The sequence below is a fragment of the Mercurialis annua genome, linkage group LG4 (assembly GCF_937616625.2).
Source record: "Mercurialis annua linkage group LG4, ddMerAnnu1.2, whole genome shotgun sequence".
Lineage (NCBI taxonomy): Eukaryota > Viridiplantae > Streptophyta > Magnoliopsida > Malpighiales > Euphorbiaceae > Mercurialis > Mercurialis annua.
Genome location: NC_065573.1, coordinates 31,420,634 through 31,441,600, shown reverse-complemented (window position 1 = coordinate 31,441,600; position 20,967 = coordinate 31,420,634). Strand labels below are relative to the sequence as shown.

The 20,967-nt window shown below is 31.2% G+C and overlaps 3 protein-coding genes across 3 annotated transcripts; 1 reads left to right on the top strand and 2 right to left on the bottom strand.

Annotated features, from left to right (window-relative positions):
- Positions 1-176: 176 nt before the first annotated feature.
- On the top strand, positions 177-1,061 carry LOC126677190 (uncharacterized). Its single transcript, XM_050371695.2, has one exon. The coding sequence runs from the start codon at positions 288-290 to the stop codon at positions 885-887; it is 600 nt and encodes a 199-aa protein (XP_050227652.1). The 5' UTR covers positions 177-287; the 3' UTR covers positions 888-1,061.
- Positions 1,062-1,142: 81 nt separating this feature from the next.
- Positions 1,143-5,723, bottom strand: LOC126677189 (uncharacterized). The gene is made up of 6 exons (XM_050371694.2): positions 5,645-5,723; positions 5,310-5,468; positions 5,170-5,237; positions 3,300-5,084; positions 2,600-2,723; positions 1,143-1,983 (listed from the first exon to the last, which is right to left on the bottom strand). The coding sequence occupies exons 2-6, from the start codon at positions 5,464-5,466 to the stop codon at positions 1,304-1,306; spliced, it is 2,814 nt and encodes a 937-aa protein (XP_050227651.1). The 5' UTR covers positions 5,467-5,468; positions 5,645-5,723; the 3' UTR covers positions 1,143-1,303.
- A 9,715-nt stretch (positions 5,724-15,438) lies between these two features.
- On the bottom strand, positions 15,439-16,858 carry LOC126676574 (uncharacterized). The gene has a single exon (XM_050370803.1). The coding sequence runs from the start codon at positions 16,635-16,637 to the stop codon at positions 15,948-15,950; it is 690 nt and encodes a 229-aa protein (XP_050226760.1). The 5' UTR covers positions 16,638-16,858; the 3' UTR covers positions 15,439-15,947.
- Positions 16,859-20,967: the final 4,109 nt, after the last annotated feature.

The window sequence follows — 20,967 nt, the reverse complement described above, 5'->3', positions numbered from 1 at the left end:
ATACATAATCAGATCAAACGGTAGATGTGGAATCCAATGTGATTCATCCAATCCAAGTACTTTTCTTTTTCTTTACTAAAAGGACCCACCTCAGCAATAACGTTGAAGTTTATAAAAAAGAAAACAAAAAAAGGTTAAAAAAGTAAATCCATTTTCTTTCTCTGTCTCCCACGTTTCGTTATTTGACCGTTGCAAATTACTCAAGTTCTTTAAACAAAACACTCAAACAAACCTACAAAACCAATAAAAAAAACAGAGCTAAAAATAACTCTGAAAATCCATCAACAATGGCAGATCAAAACCCATCAATTCAATCTCTTCTACACTCACTCGACCCAATTTCTCTAATTCTCTCTCAATACTCATTAAATTCCAAAGAACCCCTCACTCTAAAACTAGCCACAGATTACGCAATGGAGAGAGGACCAAGATACAGAGCATACGCAGAGCTAAGAGAATCAAAGCTGAGAAAGAAATGTTTCAGCGAAGAACCTGAAATTAAGCAAACCCCACAAAAGAAACAAGTTAAGTTTCAAGAAAATGTAAGTAATTCAAGAAAAGGGTACTCTGATTTGGCTCAGTCAGTGCCTGATTTCTCTGCTACTTTGAGAAAAGAGAACAGGAAACCGAGGCAAGAACTGACTCCTCCTTCCAAGATTAGTAACGGTTGGAGTAAGGTTCATAGCGGGATTTTGTCGAATTCGAGAGGAAGTAAATCGGCTAGTGCAGGGGAGAAGAGGGCTGGTTTAATGGTTAGAAAGAGTTATGCGAATGTTGAAGAGTTAAAAGGGTTGTCAATGGCTGCAGCTGCTGCTATTAACGGTGGTGATAACAGAGGAGGAATAAGAGGCGGTAGAAGAACTGTTTTGGGGTCTAGACAGTTTTGATTCCGTATTCTTGAAAATTACACGAATTTAATTCATTAGTTCTTTGATTTTTTTTATTGAAATTAGATTTGAGTCAATGATATGGTTCTTTGATTAGTTAATATTGGATTTGGAGTGGCTTTGTATTTGGTTTTATAACAAGATTTCTTAGTAACACTGATTTGGTTTTACGTATGATTTGGTGATTTATTGCTTTTACAAATTTATGTTGAATAGAGGGCAAAGATGAAATATAAGATTTGAAGCTCCAAAATATTTCAATCAATTTAAGAGTTCATTTCACTAAACTTTGAACCATATTATCAGATTTTACCAATAATAACATTATCTGAAGCTGTTGTGTTTCCAATATCTAAACCAGTTACATCCCTCCGCCAAAATACTATCTAAAATCCTACACAACTGCATTTACAATTTTAAAAGTCTACTACAATTTCATCCACCAACATTTGCAGTATATCCCAATCGATTCGACAGCCAGTTTCAAACACTTCGATTTCAAAATCTGTCCATTTCCCCAAGGAATGACTCATCTCCCATTCTATTATCTCGTCCGGAATCATCCCGGCCAAACTGCTCCACTGTCTGATCTCCTTCCCGACCTCTTCTACTAGATGTTCCGCATTCATGCATGAAGGAATTACTCTTCTCCATGATTTGAATCCACAGTTGCTGTATTGGCTGTACTTTGATTCCAAACACTCTATCACTGAATCAAACAGAAACCTTCTCATTTTACTACCTTCTTTGATCTCCTCATAGCCCAAAACGCAACTTAAATTTGTCCGCATGGCGACGGCGATAGTTTCCAGCTCGTCGAGTAGAAAAGGACCTATGAAAGAACTCTTCATTCTATCTGAATTTTGTGGAGCTGCAGTTTGGAACAGTAGTTCAGCATTCAAAATAACATCCTTCACATGGGTGAGCCTGCTCCCTGTTAATCCACCATCAGCAAGATTGATGCTTTGTAGGATTTTAGATATATAATTGAGAAGATCAGTCACCATGTGACTACCCATCCGTCCTTCGCTCATAGAGGTTGGAGAATCCAGGAGATCACATGAGTAATCCACAGAATCAAAAACGAGCCTACGACCTGGAATCACAAAGAAAATTTCAAGCATGATACTAAAAACTATATTGCATTAGTTACGGGCAACAAAATTTATCTAAAACAGAAAACATTCCCTCCGTGAGTTTATAGTATGTTAGTCAAAAGCTACGTTGAAAGGGAAAAAATGTCTGCAATAAGAACGCTGAAACGAAAAACAGCAAAACAATATTTCTTAGAGCAATATGTTATTATATACTCGCCCCTTCATATTTAGTAAGTCCCTTTGTTGTTTTACACACATATTAAGAAGACAATTGTGCTTTGGGATTATACATATCATTTATTATCTGGTAAATGTGTTTAACTGTTTAGATAAAATAAAGGTTAAGAGGGGAAAATATGCTAAGAAGATACAGTGATACTTTTTAAGTGGGCCATGGCTCCCCTAATGCCAAAAATATTCACGACATTTAGTATCTTATCACTAGCTTCTCTTGCATTACCTAAAAAAAATGACGGGGATTTCCTAAATGGAACGGAGGGAGGTTGTATAAAAGTTTTAGAGCTTCATTAGCGTTTTGGAAATGGATATAAAATAGACAAGTTTCTGTGCAACATAGGCCAAAGTGTTGTTTGTGTTCTGATAATCTAAACTTACCCAAGTTATCATCCACGCTGCTAGAGAAACAACTTTCATTTGAAAATGAAGCTTCAAGAACAGATCCAGGACTTGGGTGGTCGGCGTCATGTGAAAATCCAAAAATAATCCCTCTTTGTTGAGTCTGAAATTTAATAACAAGTACAGTTATTATGAATATAGGTAAGCAAGTAGCTAGGCCCCCCAAAAAGGTTCTCCATCTAAGATCATCTTATGTAACCTAGGTAGGCATAATAATAATATGCTCAATGGTCAACTGAACATTGAATTGAACTACCTACTAAAAAAGAAAATCAAACATCTGATCAGTGAGTTCCTAAAGTATATATGTGATAAAGCTGACACCTGCAACTAACCAGAACATGAAAATACCAATCAGCAAGACATTAGGCATTAAGCATTAGTTAAAAAAAGGACGCCCTATTACATTCGATTGTTACTAACATATTCTGATCTCAAATGTGCTCTGATAACTATAATTTGACCCAGTAACCCCAATTGCAGTATTAATTCCAGCTACATGATGGATGCAAATCAGCACTCTAAGGTAAAAACAGTTGAAATCAAATTCTTAGAAAATTTCGCCATTTCTTTTCATGCATTGACATTCTAACAAGCCTCAAAACAAGAACTAGAATATGAATGTGCAAATACAATATTGACAACTAATATAGTGAAATCAGACAAGGCAGAACCCAACCTGGAATGCTGTTTTTGCATCAAACATATGACAATCTGACGAAAACGGCTGCTGTTCAATTAAAGCTGATATCAGTTCTTGTAAAATCATAGCAGTTGATCTCTTAGGTCCACAACCTCCTCCAATCATTGATTCATTCTCTTCTTGAGAGGCAAGTTCCATCAGTTTTTGTTCCAAAACTGCTCCTAAAGTATCTCCACCCAATGCCAATTTTCTCTGAAGAGATGTCTTGACATCATTTTCTTCTGATATTGGCTTTCTTCCATGAGTATCATTATGTTTCAAAGGGGAATTAAATGTAAAAGATACAACATTATTGTTTTTATTGCCATTAGCTCTATCACATCCCCCCTGACCAGATGATCTGGTTTTGTTGCTAGGGCGGTTTGCAGTGCGGGAACTATCCTTTCCGCTCATCAAATCACACTTTATGTTTTTCTGTCTCATAGATGTTGAGCTAGCAGGTCCAGTTCTTTCAAGATTTGCATTGCCACTTACAGTCCTCTTGCGTGCCGGAGACCTTAACTGCGGCAAGGAATCATCGGGCCTGCTGCAAACTTTTCTTTCTGTGTCAGCCATGTAATCGTCGGACTTGGCAGATGCTCGAGGCCTAATGCGGCCATTTAAACTTCTGTTCATAGCAACAAAATCTTTAGCACCAACAGCATTGGCAGCTGAAGAAGCTCTCCTACTTTGCAGATTATTTGATTTGGCTCTTGGCGGAGTTCTATTCCTGCCTACTGACATCTCATTTTGAGTTTCAGTCCTCTGCCGAAAAACAATAGATGAATGTTCATCCTTTGGAGACTTGTGATGCTGACTTCGAAATTGTTGGGGCATTTGGTCCATACAAAACACGGACTTTCTATCCAAAATTGGTTCACCAGATGGTCGTGGGTGATCTAGTTTTTCTGCAACACTAGACAATTTAACCTCATTTCGCTGATAAATTTCACCCCTCTCTTGATTGGACGAGAATACTAGTGACCTTGGCTTAATCCTCTCCAATTCGTCGGAAGAGGATGAATTGGCTAAATTTCTAGCTGAAGAAGGACAAACAAATGGCTTATCCACCATAATCGGTGCAGAATCCACAACATCAAGCAAATTACCACAATTTTTGCAAGAAGTGTTGCCCATAGCCATATCAAAACTCATTTCAGTTTGTTTTTGATGCACTAGATCCGGTGACATGACCCCGAGACCTAGTGCACCAATCGAAACCTCATTCGTAGGAGCATAATGCTTAGAAGTTGCATAAGTAAGAGCACATTTTGCTCTACTGGCAGCTTGAAGCCGTGGTTCCAAAATCCGAGTGGCAGCATCGATTAACCTCGATCCCGCCCTAGGATTCCTCGAAGAGGAAATCCTAGGACTCTTCACAGGCGAAACAAGCTTGGGATGGTGATGCTTTCTAGACCTTAATAACACATTTCTAATCTGCAAAGCCTCAGCTCCGAACCTAGTAACTGCCCGCCTATCAAACTGTCCCGTTTTTTGAAGCTTCTGAGGCCTAGATTCAACCTTACTACTTACATTATCCATGTTAAAACCTTTTCCATCAGTCCCGTATTGAGGGTTAACAAATTTCTCATCTTTAACATCACATGCAACAGATTTTGACACCTTTTTGTGCTTATCTCGGCTAACTGCCGGCATGGATTCAAGCCCCATAAGCCTAGCAACCAAACTTGCAGTTTTCATCTCATGCTTATGCTCTACAATTTCTTTACAGTTTCCACTTTTCTTTACACTTGGAAATCCCCCGCTGTTCTCATTAGCAATCTATCAATCAAGCACAAAATATCCACAAAATTCATTAAAGAAACTTCCACGATTCATAGCAAAACAAGAAAACCAATGCACATACCAAATGAGGTTTAGTTTTAGGCATCTTCTCATCTCCTCCAAACTCCTTAGTTGTCTGCTTTGCACGAGCTAAACAAAAAAGAACAATGAATAACAGCAAAAATCAGCAATACTAATTACAGAGAGTTTAAAGAGAGTAACCTGGAGGAAGCAATTTTCTAGAGAAAAGCTTTTTCTTGGCTAATCGACGATTCCAATCAAAGAGCTGAAAGAAAATGCCGACACAACCACCGGGTCTATGAGGCCTTTTCTCTGTAATGGCCAAACACGAAGCCGTTTTACCAGTGGCTTCACTCATCTCTTCAAGAACCAAAACAAGAAGAAAAACACCAAACAAAATGAAGAAAACCCAGAAGCAAAAAAGTAGTCAAATCTCAAATGTTGAATGAATTTTCCATCCATGAAAGAAATGACAAGATATATCATTCACCAGAAGATCCATGTGAGAAAAAAAAAATCCCAGGTTTTAGCTTTACCCTCAAAAATAGAAAACACAATGTAGCAGCGAAGTAACGTGAGCAAAAACAAGAAACCCAAAAACAGCACAAAACAGTGAAAAGAGTACAATTATGCAATGGGGGGGCGAAGAGGAATTAGAATAAAGAAAATGACAGAAGAGAAGGAGGATCAAGAAAAGAAACGTAGCACAGAAAAGGAAAGAAATCGTTAGTTAAAACTTGTAATTACTCGCACGTCTTCACCCAAAAGACCAGGTGATTCTCTTCTGATAAGTGATAAATGAGAGTGATAGAATGAAGAATCCAAGAAAAAGAATGGTTCAAAACCCAAGAAAATGAAGCTCGAGGGCTGTTTAGACAGTAATCAAGGAAGACCCAACAAGAAAAGAGTTCTGTAAATGGCTGATGTAGTTGCAGTGATGAAAAGGGCTTGTCATGTTGTTGGCAGTTGCTTCAATTATTTTAATGTTATTGTTCTTCACGAGAATACAACTCACGCGCACTGATGCAGTTAGAATAGGAGTAGTTAGAAATAGTTGAAGAGTGAACAGTCTAAGAGAGAGTAGAGTAGACTACTGTATGTGTGAGAATAAGACAACGAGTGCAGTGTATGTGTTTTGTTTTTTCTTTCTTTTTTTAGTTTTTTTACCATTTTTTAAGTTTTTTTTTTCGTTTTTTCATGTATATATTCGCACGTACACCTGATTTAAATACTAATCCATGATCACTTCGATGCAATTTCTTTTGGTTAACTCACTTTTTCAATTTTTATAATTGTATTTTTTAATTTTTTAAAAGAACTGAAATAGATCAAAACATCACAAATTGTCAATATAGTCTATCAACAAGAAAAAGTCTCAGTTTGATTTGGAAATTGGGTTTGATATTTTTTTTAGGTTATTATGCGGTTTGGTTGAATTAAGACTGTTGTCACGTCCGCAACTCAATGAGTTGGCAATGACGTGACATATATATTGAAAAAAATTAGTTTGATTCAAAAAATGGCTATAAAAAAATATCAAATATACTAAAACGGATTAAATGAGCCGATTTTTAAAAGTTTGTATATAAGTGACAAAAATCGCAAAGATTTGTTATTTTTTGTGATTAATTCTACTTTAAATTACCAAAGAGCAATGCTATTTAACTCGTCTTATTGTACCTTCTTATGTGGCAACAAATGAGTGGATCAATTTAAAATACACTTTTAAATAGGAATTGACCAAATAGAAACATGTTATATATAAGGCGGCACTATAAGGTGAGTTAAAATAGGTGGGTTAAATGGCATTACCTTTTTCTATGACCAAAAATATATCCTTCAACTCGGATAAGTTTTATTTAAATATTTTTTGAAACTAAAAAGTTTTAAGACTTTGCTTATAGATAGCATCTATCTAGATATAGTTTAAATTTTAATTATATTAAATGGAAATTTAAATTTATATCTCGGAATATTTCTAATACACCCTTTGAAAATGTTAAACTCTTTAATTTAAAGATTTAACCATAAATTTAAATTTAAAGCATAGAGAGAATTTGCCTCTCCACTCCACTCAATCTCTATTTCATATTTCATTAATAAAATTTCAAACTTTAAAAATAATTTTGATTATTTTTCTCTAAAAAATATCACCCCTTGTTTAACATTTATAAATTACAAAAAAAAATTATAGATTAATTTAATATTTATAAAAATAAAATAAAAAGGTAATAAATTAGAGTGTATTGAATTAAAATTCAAAATTATATTTAAAAGGGATATTCCTATTAAATAGCACCACTTTTAGCATTTTTTGCGATTTAAGCCACTACTACAAATTGTCTCAATTGTTAGCCCAAACTTTCCAATCTTTTTAATTATTAGCTCAGGTCCCAATTCCGGCATCTGAAATCCCACGTGGCTCGTCGGATTGCCTCGTCAGCGCCAGCGTGGCCTTCTTTATGCGACGTCGATTTGAATTATTCCTACCAAATAACACGAACTACCATTTTGTCTCAAATATTAGCACAACCTTTCAAATATTTTTAAATTTAGCCTAAAATCTGTTGTCGGCTATTGGAATCCAATGTGCACATTTAAGAATAATTAGTGTCGTTTCACGTGTTTCACACGTGGCTCACAATGTGATTCTTCAAATTATTAAATAATATTTAAAATAATAATTAATTAGAAATAGTTTATCTTATATAATATTTTGGATGATTAATTTAATAGTTTAACATTTTTAATTGATAATAAAATTCTATAATTATAAAGAATTTAAATAAAAAAATCAAATATTAATTAAAATACTAATTTATTGAAAGTAGCTTACCTTATTTAGAATTTTATATGATGTATATATAATTAAAATAGTAATTGTTAAATATTTAAAATAGTTTATTTTAATTAGTACTCTAAACAATTATTTTAATATAGTAGTTTAATTTAATTAGTACTCTAGCTTAGAAATTTATTTTAGTTAGTACTCTTTTTTTAATAATTATCTGAATAGTTTCTAATTAATAATTATATTTTATAAAGTGAAGAGGATAATAATGTAAATGTGCCTGTCTCTCCCCCCGTGGTTTTATATATAGTACTAGCGTTTCGTCACGTGTTACACATGTGAGCGATATTTATATGACCCGTTATTTAAATTTTAAATTAATTAAAATATTAAATATAATACTTTATTTGTAAATAAATTATTATAATTATTTTTATTTAAATAGAAACTATACCACGTTTGTGATATTAATAAGACCCGTTATATATAATATTAATTTTTTATTATCACATGCTACACACATGAGCGACATTTATATGACCTGTTATATGTATTAATGTTAATTAAGATATTTACATGGCCCGTTATTTAATTTTGAAATTAATCAAAATATCAAATATAATACTGTCTTTAAATAAATTATTTTCATTTACATGTAAAATTAATTAACATATCAAAATATAATATTTATTTCTAAATAGTAATTGTTTGCATGAGAGCGACATTTATATAACCCGTTAAATATATTTATATCAATTAAACTAATTTGTTGCACTTATATGACTCATTATTAAGATGAAGTAGACGCTATTAACACGGCTATTAACTTATTGCACTTATATGGCTGGGCAGTTGATAGCATACATAGCATTCAATAGCTGTGAGTAACAGTTGATAGCATACATAACATTTTGTAATAGTTGATAGTAACATATACGTAGCATTTAGAGTTTGTGAATTTATGGTTGTGATTTTAGGGTTGTAAATTTATGACTGTGACGTAGAGTTAGTTCTCATTCCAATAGCCAGAAACAAGTTTTAGGCTAAAATTTAAAAATATTTGAAAAGTTGTGCTAATATTTGAGACAAAATGGTAGTTCGTATTATTTGGTAGTAATAATCCAAACGACGTCGTATAAAGAAGGCCACGCTGGCGCTGACGAGGCAATCCGGCGAGCCACGTGGGATTTCAGATGCCGGAAATGGAACCTGGGCTAATAATTAAAAAGATTGGAAAGTTTGTGCTAACAATTGAGACAATTTGTAATAGTGGCTTAAATCGCAAAAAACGCTAAAGGTGGTGCTATTTAATAGGAATACCCCTATTTAAAATGCTCACTATTTTACCAAAAATACTCTTTTAAACTGAAAATATTCACGATTTTGATACTCCTCAAACTGGGAGTTTTAAGTTTGTTGGCTTTAAACTCTGTATTGAGCTTCTAACAACTTAAAACTCTTAAGAGAAAAAGATTTCTTTAATGAGATTTAGAAAAGTTTCATTAATTGAAAAGAGGCATATATCTTTCTGTCTCTCATCATTGTGATTGGAAATTTAGTTGCTCAGTACATAGAGGAAGAAATGCTCGTTTTCTTTATGAAATTATCAACTGTGAAACTAATGTAAAGAAAATTCAATTCATAGAGTTGATTTCAATCATAAAATCGCCTTATAAACATCCACTTAACTACACTTATAAAAATTATGTTAACTATACAAATTAATAACTATATACACCGCTAACTTACTAATAAATATGATCGCTCTCATAAAAAATAATATAGAGAACATGGACTATATAGATGAAATTAATTATACGATATATTTTTGGATTAAGTAAATAAGATAGTTTGTTTGATGACAAAACTGATATCAGGAATGATAATAGCTCAAGTTTTAGTGTTAAAGAGAATACAAATAATGCAGCTGAGGAAAAAATCTATAATATCGAAGTAAATAGTGGTTTTATTTTCTTATACAAGTTACATGAAGTGTTCTAGACGCGTTTTAATTATGGACAACACCTTTAAACTTTTCATATTCATATTAATTCCAACTCGTACTGATTACGTTTCTCGGGAGAAAAGGCTCTAACCCCAAAATTTAAATGGTTGCGTACATGAATACGGTTTCAATCCGCAACTTCACTCAAGTTAGAAGAGCGTCTTATCAGCTCAAATGCGCCTTGGAGATAAGCAAATAGTAATTTGAATATGTAAGATCATATGCGCAATGTATTTTTAAAATTTAACAAATTGATATAAAACTTAGGGCTAATCACCAAAAAATCCTCTATCTTTTAGCTTTTTTTCAGTTTCATCCCGACGTAGCAATTTTTTCAATTCTTCTAAATTCGTACTTTTAGTTTTCGATTCCACCTTAAAAAATTAAATTGATCCTTTTTCAGCACCAGTGTGAATAGATTTTGAGTTTGAGATTTCATTGTACGAATCATAGAGTATTATTTAATATCGTATTTGTCTGGTGAGCGGTGTTACTCTCTATTTTATTGAAAATATATTAGGAATTGTCTTGAATTATAACTGAAAATTAAATGACGAAAAAAAAATTATAAGTTGATTATTTGATCAAAATTTAAAATATCTGCTTTGTAAGTAAAAATGCATATACGATTAGTAGTAAAAATGTTAACGTATGCAATTAATTCTTTTCATTAGATGAAAATATTTAAACAAATATAAAATGTAATTCACATTAAATAATAAAATCAACATAGGTAAACTCATAAAGTTGTTTACACTAAAAATTTGCAGAATCTGTGATTATTCTCAACAGATAGCAGCAGACAACTGAACTACTATTACCTAAATTCCAGCCTCCAGGAAACACATTGTTTTTGTGCGGCAGTCATTAATTTAGCTCCACCACTTATTTTCATTTATGTTAGGAGTGTTTTGCTTAGGGATGCTGTATTTTAATTAATTGAACTGATATATAGATTCTGTTCAATTAATTAAAATATACTATTTGATTTAGGTAATATAGATTTGGGGCAAAGTAACAAAGTTTTAATCGGGAGAAATTGCAGCAAACAGATACCTCAATAAGATTTAGACAATCTCCGCTGGCCGGAGGTTGTTTTTTTTAAAAAAAAAAATTAAAAGAAAAAATGTATCAATGGAGTCCCTAACTAAAATTGTTTATCAATAAAAGGCCTTTGAAAGATTAAATTGATATATATGTAAATGTAAAGGGTATTTTTGAATTCTTTCTTTAAAGACATTTGACGTTGTCAACTATCATATTTAACGGAAAGGTTTATTTGTTCAATAAAAAAATTTAAAGGATTTATTTGTTCAATTTAAAAACGACAAGAGTTTTTTTGGGTCCAAAAAAATTTAAAGACAGATCTGTATTTTTGGAAAAACTTTAAATTAAAGATTTTTGTACCTTCTGCCTAAATTATGAGAGATTCTTAAGTAAACTCAGTTTACCACGTTATCTGTGAACTAACCTAGGGATGGCAATGGGGCGGGGCGGGGTGGGGGTGGGGAAGCTATCCCCATCCCCGTCCCCACTTCTATGGGGAATCCCCATCCCCGTCCCCATTTATTTGATGGGTATTAATTCATCCCCATCCCCATCCCCGTGGATTCCCCATCCCCATGGGGATCCCCACATCCCCGTGTAATTTCAATTTAAATATTTTTATTATTTTTATAAAACAATTAATATAAAAACATGAATTATTCAATGCCACAAATGTAGAATATTATAAAATTAAATTATTCAAAAATTAATTAATTATCTAAAATATTCAACAATTTTAATATTAAACTAAACTAATCAAAACAAAATAAAATAAAAAGTTATTTTAACTTTTTTTGTCTTGTTTTCAAAAGTAACTTGTTGAGGAATTCATACATAATGAACAAACTGATCATAATTGCAAGATTATATAATAAATTCCATAGAAAAGATTCAAAAAAAGAGTAAATGGACTAATAACAGCTCAAGTGAAATAGAAACAGAAAGTGAAGAAACTGAATTTCATTTGTGAATTGCACCAATAATAGAACATTGCATCAGTTATGATCCTCCTCCTGCATCAAATTAATATGCATTAGTTTAAGTTAATTCACCAACAAATCAGTCTAATATAAAATAAATTAAAAGCAAATTCACCTTGTCATTTGTATCATATTCTTCATAAAATGTGCAACAGTCAGAATGGCCCGTTGAACAAGAATCTGAAAAATTGAATCAATAATTAACTTTAAACTATATATATATTTGTATAAATAATAAATTAAAATTAACTAAACTCGAAATATAATTATTCAAATACCTTTTATTTCAGCCCATAGCCAATTTTGTGCACACATTAAAGCTTGTATGCATATATGCTTTTTTAAGAAAAGTAAAACATATAAATAAGCAATCAGTCAAATAAAAACAATATATATGAATATAGTATTGGAACTTAATTAGCTCATGCACTGTTGGAGTAAAAAAAACATAGAAAAATTATGCTTTATGTACCTTTTATTATCAAAATCAAAGATGTAAAACAAAAACGAAAACCAATGAACCTAAAAGTTAAATTAATAAATTCCATAATCCATATAAACTCTATCAATTTTGAATAAACACAACACAAGCATAAGAAAAATAATACCTGGATGGAATGATTGTTTTTGGCTTATCCCCTTAAAATCCCCCCACCTTTTACCCCCAATTCATTTGCACCCTCACATTGTAAAACCACCAAATATACCCAAATTACGACCTTTCACTTTCAATTGCACCCTCAAGCATTAAATTGACCTCTTTTTACTTAAAAAATGTTCAAATCAATACTTTAAATTTTAGCATATATTTTAAAATAGAACTTAATATTTTATTTAAAACAAAAATAAACCAATTTTTTCAAGTGAAAAGAGATCAATTTAATGCTTGAGGGTGCAATTGAAAGTGAAAGGTCGTAATTTGGGTATATTTGGTGGTTTTGCAACGTGAGGGTGCAAACGAATTGGGGGTAAAAGGTGAGGGTTTTTTAAGGGGATAAGCCATTGTTTTTTTATTTCCAATTTGCTTCTTACTTGAGAAAATAATATTATGAAGGAATGTGGGTGTGCCTTTGTCTGCCGCAACTTTTTCTAAATTTAGGTTAAAGAATCTAGAGTCTTTTTTTTATAGAATTTAGACAGTCATAATCTAAGGTAATTAAGTTTCTTTAAAATAGAAAAAAGTAATTATATCTTTTAAATAATTAAATTAAATTATAAATATTATAAGTAATATATTAAAAAATATAATATTATTTAAAAATATTTAAAAATATATCGGGTCCCCGTGGGGACGGGGATGGGGATCCCCATGGGGTGGGGACTACATCCCCCGTCCCCTCCCCATCTCCGTGGATGGGGGCAAATTTCCCCCCATCCCCGTACCCATGGGGTCAATTGATGGAGATTCCCCGCCCCATTAGGGGTGGGTCCCCATGGGGATCGGGGAATCCCCGCCCCATTGCCATCCCTAAACTAACCTATTAAATTATGACATGTCATTAAAATAGTGACAATATCGTAATTTTGTTTTTTACTTTTTTATATTTTTGAATAGTAATATTACGATAATACCATTATTTTAATAATGTGTCATAATGTGATAGATTTAGTTCATAGATGACGTGGTGGATTGAGTCTACCTAAAAATTTCTCCTAAATTATCCCTAGAATACTCATAATTTAGTGCAATTGAAAATGGATGTTGAGTGCAATTGAAAATGGATGCAGTTGAAAACAATTCTACCCATATTAATTTCATATTAATTTTTATTTTATTTTTTGGTAAATAAAGTTATTTTATTGATAATACTATAAATTAAAAATAAAACTCAGGAATATGAAATGAATGTTTATGATTATTAAATATTAAGGAAAAGTCCTCCATTTTGACTTTGTGTGTTCTTGCACAGAGAACAGAACAATGAATGGTTCTGAAAATAGTGTGGAACTGAGAGCATCTAGGTTGACTTCAAGCACCAGTTGCCCCAGCATGACCCGTCATTCAAATTGCTCGAGCTGAAAGTATTTAAATAAGTATTGTAATGTTTGGTTTAGAGTTTAGACTTTAGAGTTGAGATGAATTGTTAATTTTAATTTGACTACTATTCAACAGTTTGTATAAACAGTGACATCTGAATCAAACAAACTCAAATTGTCTTACTCTACACTAAATTTGAAGTGATTTAGTAGTATTATACTTAGGCCAAATGTTTTAAAAAAGTCAAACCTTTTTTAAAAATTTCACAAAAATTCTAACTTTTCAATTTTGTCGATTTTGGCCAAAAACATATTATTTGATTTCAATTGTAGCCAAGTCTCAATTTGATTTCAATTTGCTATGTGGCACCTATGTGGCATGCACATATATTGAAAGTTCAGGACTTTTGTGAAACCAAATAATCCATTTTTGGTCAAAATCGACAAAATTGAAAGGGCAGAACTTTTGTGAAACCAAATAGTCAGTTTTTGACCAAAATCGAAATTGAAAGTTCAGGACTTTTGTGAAACTTTAGTGAAAGATTTGACCTTTTTACGACATTTGGTCTTATACTTATAATACCGGTTTTGATCAAAATTAAGTTAAAATTTGACGTTTACTAATGTTTTTATCAATATTAAGTTAAAATTGACGTCTTTACCAATGTACTCATTTTAATAATACCAGTTTTGAAATTAAAAAAATATCCATGATGAGAAATTTTAGCACTATTTTGACATTTACAATAAAAAGATATTAATATAGCTAAAAATATATTTTAAAATCAAATAGAACTCTGACAAAGAAAAATCAAATAGAACTAACTAACAAATGTTTATTTTTAATATCAAAACAAAATTAGATTTATTTAATTTAAACCCATTTTTTTCACACCCTACACATTACCCACTATAGGAAAAAGAACCATAAACTTAAAAGCAGAAAATGCAGATTTGGACAAGTATGACTAAAGCTTACCATCTTTTTCTGAGTCCCACACCATGTGGGATTATTATTTTGGTATCCAAATCACTTCTATCGAATTCCCTTTCCCCTCTCTCAATATGCAATCTAAATGTATGATCATAATCTTCTTTTCCTTTACCAATTTACAGATAATTAAGCTGTCATATCACAATCCAATTTTAGTGTTTGGTTGGTATTCATCATATATCCAGATTATTCACACCATTCAGTCATCGAAATATTCTAGTTAATTAGATTATATCATAATGCATTTGATTTTATTCATGGATGATACACAAAATGAAATTTATTTAAAAAAAATAATTATCGAACCGAAGGTTGTGAACCTCATGAAAGCCCGTCATCGGGCGCGGAGTAATAACTCCATAAACATACCAAATACTGTAATTGTAAAGAAGATCAAACCAATGAATCATATTAATGAAGTAAAGCAACAAAAGAAAGATCAAAATATATGTACAAAAATAAAATGAGAATGGATGAGCAGAAAAATGAAAGACAAAGATTAAGAAAAAGACAAGCATGAAAGCAAATGTGACCTGTAAAAAAAAGCCATGTGCTTTCAATTATATGCTCTTCAGGTCCCTCCCCTATCTATTTCCACCTTTCAATGTCCCTTTGTCTTCACACTCTCTCTACTTTTATGGATAAATTAAGAAATCATTCCAATAACTCTACTTCACTAATCAAAGCAACAAAAAAACTCAACCCACAAAATATCAGAAATGTATTAGCTTCTCTCTGATTATCAGGGTAATTAATTTTGAGAGTATCCAAATTTTTACTTTATTTCAATTGGGTTAATAAAATTTAATTATTTTCCGGCCAAAAATACGGGGCAGCTGGGTTTTTTTTGGCACTAGCAAAACCCGATTCATACGTGAAAAAATTCGCCTGCCGCATAAACATTTTGGCCGAAAAAATCTCCCATTGAGAAAAAAATAATAATAACCAAAATAAAACAAAACAAAAGTTTGTGTATCCTCAGAATTAATCACCCATATTATAATAGTAGAGAATAATTATTAATCAATCATCATCAGCAGCATAATCACTTCTTCCTGCTCTTATCTTTGCCATTGTTGAAGAATATTGAACCTAAGCCGAACAAATTTGCTGAAGGAACATTTAACACAGGATTTACACGAACAGACCCATTTCCATAATTAGACCCGTAACCCTTTTTTAATGGAGGCTTTTGATAATTGCTTGACGACGATTTGATGAATGGTTGTTTTTGCTGCTTGTGATTAGAATTTTCCCTTGACAATGATGCCCTTTTAACAGGTGTAGAGCCAGTAGAGTTACTTCTGGATAAAAGTGGTAAAGGACATAAACTTCTACCGTAACCACTCACACAGTTCGAACTGCTACTTCTTTTGAACCGCCAAAACGACTTCGTATTACTTTGCTTCTCTTCCGCTTCATCGCTCAACTTTTCTTTCTTTGAACTGTCGTCGGACAAAACATCAGCCTGTTTGGCGGCGGAGAGTGATGATGATTTGTTCTTTTTCTTGATTTCTGTGGGAAGAATCTTGCCGTCGGAGAAAAGTTCATCGGCTGAGGATGAATCTTGATCGAAGCTTTTACGAGTGCAGAAGTCGAAATCGACGCTTCCGATTGAATTTGATCGGAGAGTTGGGTGTTGTTGCTCAATCGGAACAATGTCAGAAATGCAAAGATCGTGAGAAAATGAGATTCTTGGACTCGCGTTAGTATCGGAACAGAATTCGATTGCCATTTTCTTGAATTCTCAAAAATTTCAAGAAAACATTCCAGAAATGAAAATACAGTAATGTGTGAGTTATAATAGAGTTTGAATAAGATGGAGGAGATGAGAGATTTGTGAGTTCGAATTACGATTAAAGATGAGAGTTGTTATTAGTTAGTTAAGATTGGAGAAGATAGAGAGGGAGAGAGATTTAGCAGTAAAAAGCGGATTCAGAGAAGTTGGATGTTGAACGATAACAGTCTGCGGCTACCTATATACTTCACTAAACTCTAGACTTGTTCCTTTGACTTCTAAAAAGTTCATTTTATTATTACTATAATCATGTTTTCATAAGAGATTAAAGTCTGATAATAAACTAAAAAAAAAAAAGTTTACCTAATTACACCAACCACTTTCATCACCTGCTATGAGTTCATCTAATTTACCCAGAGATTTGAATTTAAAATTTATACTGTTAGGTACTACTCCCTCCCTCCCAAAACAATAGTTCACTTTCCTCTTTTCACATAGTTTAAAAAATATAATTAATACTCTAACTTTTCACAAATTTATCTTCATTTTTTCTATCATACCCTTATTAAATGTTATGACTATAGGCTAATAGCAATAAATGATACACATTAAATAAGGATAATATAGAAAATAGACACTCTAAATTGTGATTTATAAGAAAAGTGGACTATTGTTTTGGGACAAAAAAAATAAAAAAAGTGGACTATTGTTTTGGGACGGAGGGAGAAGTACATATTTTGAGGGCATATAATTTATATTTAATCAAAATATATTTATTTATTCACAATTATACTTCATTTGCTAGATTTATCATATTTTAAAATTTTGTCGGTTTAATTCATCATTATATCAACCTTTGTAAAATATCTTTACAATTTTTTTATAACTAACATGACACAATAGTATCCGTTCGCATATATAAAAGTTATCATATTTGATATATATATTTAGTATCTCGTCACATCACCTGAAAATTAAGAATAAAAATATTTGACAATACTTTACAAGATGATTGACTAAACTAAATAAATTTTAAAATTATAATAAATTTAGCAAATGAAGCATAGTTGTGGTTAAATAAATATGTTTCATTTTTTATATATCTATACATAATTATTTTAAAAAATAATTTCAACAGTTTGAATTGTCCATTTTGAAAGTCCTTATAATTGTAGGAGAATCAAATAAAATAGCTAAACACTAAAAAAGCTCGCCTAAATACCAACCACCTGGAACAACTATGAGTTGTTCTAATTTAGTCAGTAAGGTTAAGAGAGTTTTCATTCAAATAAAACAATATTCATCTTGTGTATAATATTAGGGCTAATAAATTAAAAAATGAAGTTGACATAAATTTACAATTTGTAATGCAAAAAATCATCAAAGTTTACGTAAATGTTTCAGTATTCACTAGATTCCATTCGAATGATTTTGTTTCTAGAAATTTATTTTTAATTTTGAATATAATTAAATGTAATTAAAAAGAGTAAATAACATTTACCAAAAAATAATAATTATTTTTTTAATCTAATTTAAGATTATCTGCTGGAATAAAAAATGTAGTATCAGTTTAATTTGTTTGGACAAAATTGGTATGTTTTTCACAATCTTCTCCAACCTCGGGTTTTCATAATAAAACCTCGAGTCCTCAAAGAGGATTGGTCATCCTTGTATATGAATATGGCTAATAAAAACGTAGTACCATACCACAAATACATGCCATTATATCTTGTTGCCTAACCATAGACAGTTGCAATAAATGCACGCATCTTACATGTGTACAAATCAAATCAATTTTACTAGTATTAAATTATTAATTACAAAATATCACCAAGTAATTAAATGTTGGCTTGTAGATTAAAATTACATTTCAGAATCATATATTTAATTATTTTCTTTTATAATTGGAGAAGTGAAGCGCTTGTGCGAGAAATTAAACATATGACTTAGCAGTTTGCTGCATAGCATTTATACCATTTGAATTATAACTTACCAGTAATCATATATTTAGATTAAACAATAAAAAGCATTGCAATATCATTTATAAACTAAATTTTCAACATATTTTATTGTTCTAAATTGATTTTTTTTTTGTATGTCCCATTTTAATTGATAGTTTTAGTTGACAAATATTTTTATACTTTCTTCTGTTAAGAGTGTTAAAAAATATAGAAATATGATACTATATTTAATTATTTATGCTATACGAGGATATTGAAATAAAACTTTTTTTAAAATAATATTCCCTCCGGTTATAATATTTGTCGCATTTGAGAATTTTTTTCTATCCATAATATTTGTCATGTTAGAATATCAAGAAACTATAAATTATTTTTTCATGTTTGCCCCTCATTAATTTATTGAAAGAATACAATAAACAAATAAAAATGATAGTCATAAATGTAAACAAGTTTTAATATAGGGTTAATTTAATAAAAATATTTACAAATTAAGATATATTAATTATTTTTTTAATTCTTCTGTTAAAGCTAAATGTGACAAATATTATAGACCGGAGGGAATATATATATATATATATATATATATATATATATATATAATACTATATTTTTTCAATTAAATAGGAAGAATTATTTAACGAACGGTGAGCTATTAGTAAATGTATACTTAACCACCGTATAGCAAAAGATGCCATTGGCCTATATGGTGGTCAAAATCATCGTGCTGTTCCCTGCCAACCATATATGCCCAAAATCACTGGCTCTATATTAGTTTCTGTCCTCTCGGTTTACATTTATAATCCCACAAAATTAAAAAAGTAAAATTATGAAAATGAACAAATCATCCGATGACTTAAAGTTTGTTGGCAAACTATATACTTAAATCCCTATATTTATTCATCTTTGACATTAAATCTTTATATTTTTATTTATCAATATTGAACCTCTACGCTTTTAATTTTATATCTATTAAGTCTCTCAACCATGGAAACAAAATATGTGTACTCTATGCTCTATTAGTTCGACTAATTATTTTATTTGTTATTGTTTTAACCTTATTAATATTAGATTTCATCAATTTTTTTCTATGAATATTAAATCTTTTAATTATTTTTTCTATTTGAATTAAATATTAGTAAAAATAAAAGTGATCCAAATATGTGTTATAACAAAGTTTGTTTAAGATCTCTTTATTATGCTTATCCAAAAAAATAATCTCTTTATCATGTAATCAGGTTGCCATGCATGCAAAGATTTTCTTGGAACATTTTTTTTAGACTTTTTTAGAGGGATTACGGGATTAGCCCAAATTAATTAGATAATTACCATCCTAAGTTTGAAACTTGAGATTTGTCATTTCATCTCTTATTATTCGATTTTTAACCTTTCTAAATTCAATTTTTATACTTTCAAAATGAGAAAAATACGGTTCCAAAATCTGAGAGATTGTATGTCGTGATTCTTGCGAGATTTTCACCTTCCTTTTCTCCATTCAAACTCCAGTTTCCATTTCTTTCAAACTTCCCATTTTAGTAGTTTTTCATAATTTGAATTCAGAATGGTTTCAACTAGGTCAGCCGCCTAAAATCCCCCTGCAAAAAATGAAGAAATCGACACTTCGTTGCTTCGCCGGAGCTTCACTTTGTCTTCCTGCATCAATAATCCAGCGGCTTCTCTCTGTTTATTGCTCAGGTTCGATCATTTTTCTTTTAGTTTATCTTTAATTTTTAATATTATTGCCTACTTATTGTTTGATTTTCTGTAGCTCCGTTCTTATGGTTTGTAGTTTGCTGTTTTTGATTTGTATTATGCTAGATCTGATGCATTTCATCTCTAGTCTATAGTGTGTGTCATTACTTTTAAAGTATTGGAATATTAATTTTCAAGTTAGTTGAAAATTATGGCATGTTTATTGTTTGATTTGTTTGCTTTGTGTAGGCTGTTGCTTCGCCGGAGCTGATGAATTTCCAGCAGTGGTGGAAAAGTAGCTGCGAGTGGAAGAGAAAGACCTGGTACTTGGAAATCAATGCGAAGGGAGATTTTGGTTAACCAATGGTTTACTAATGGTTAACCAATAATTTTAATTTTTGAAAAAAACGATTTAAATTTTCTCTGATGGTGGTCTTGAGTTTTGTTGGATTCTTGAGTTTTGAACTCTAACTTAAATTTTGTCTTAGTGTGCAACAGCATGTCCTGATTTCAAGGTTAAATTTAGTGTTTATTTAATGTAGATAATTATTTTTTGGGCAGGTGCTTTGTGTATTACCAGCAAAGTTTTTACTGAATCAAGATGAAAAAAATGCTTAAGAGAATAGGACGTTATATATGTGTAATGTTTTACGTGTTGGTTAACTAATGGTTAACAT

Excerpts from the sequence above, each read along its gene's own strand:
- LOC126677190 (XM_050371695.2), top strand. The coding sequence starts at position 288 with ATGGCAGATCAAAACCCATCAATTCAATCTCTTCTACACTCACTCGAC.
- LOC126677189 (XM_050371694.2), bottom strand. The coding sequence starts at position 5,466 with ATGAGTGAAGCCACTGGTAAAACGGCTTCGTGTTTGGCCATTACAGAG. Across the intron at positions 5,238-5,309 it reads TAGAAAATTGCTTCCTCCAG|CTCGTGCAAAGCAGACAACT; the intron begins GTTACTCTCTTT and ends TTTTTTGTTTAG. Across the intron at positions 2,724-3,299 it reads ATGCAAAAACAGCATTCCAG|ACTCAACAAAGAGGGATTAT; the intron begins GTTGGGTTCTGC and ends ATTAAATTTCAG.
- LOC126676574 (XM_050370803.1), bottom strand. The coding sequence starts at position 16,637 with ATGGCAATCGAATTCTGTTCCGATACTAACGCGAGTCCAAGAATCTCA.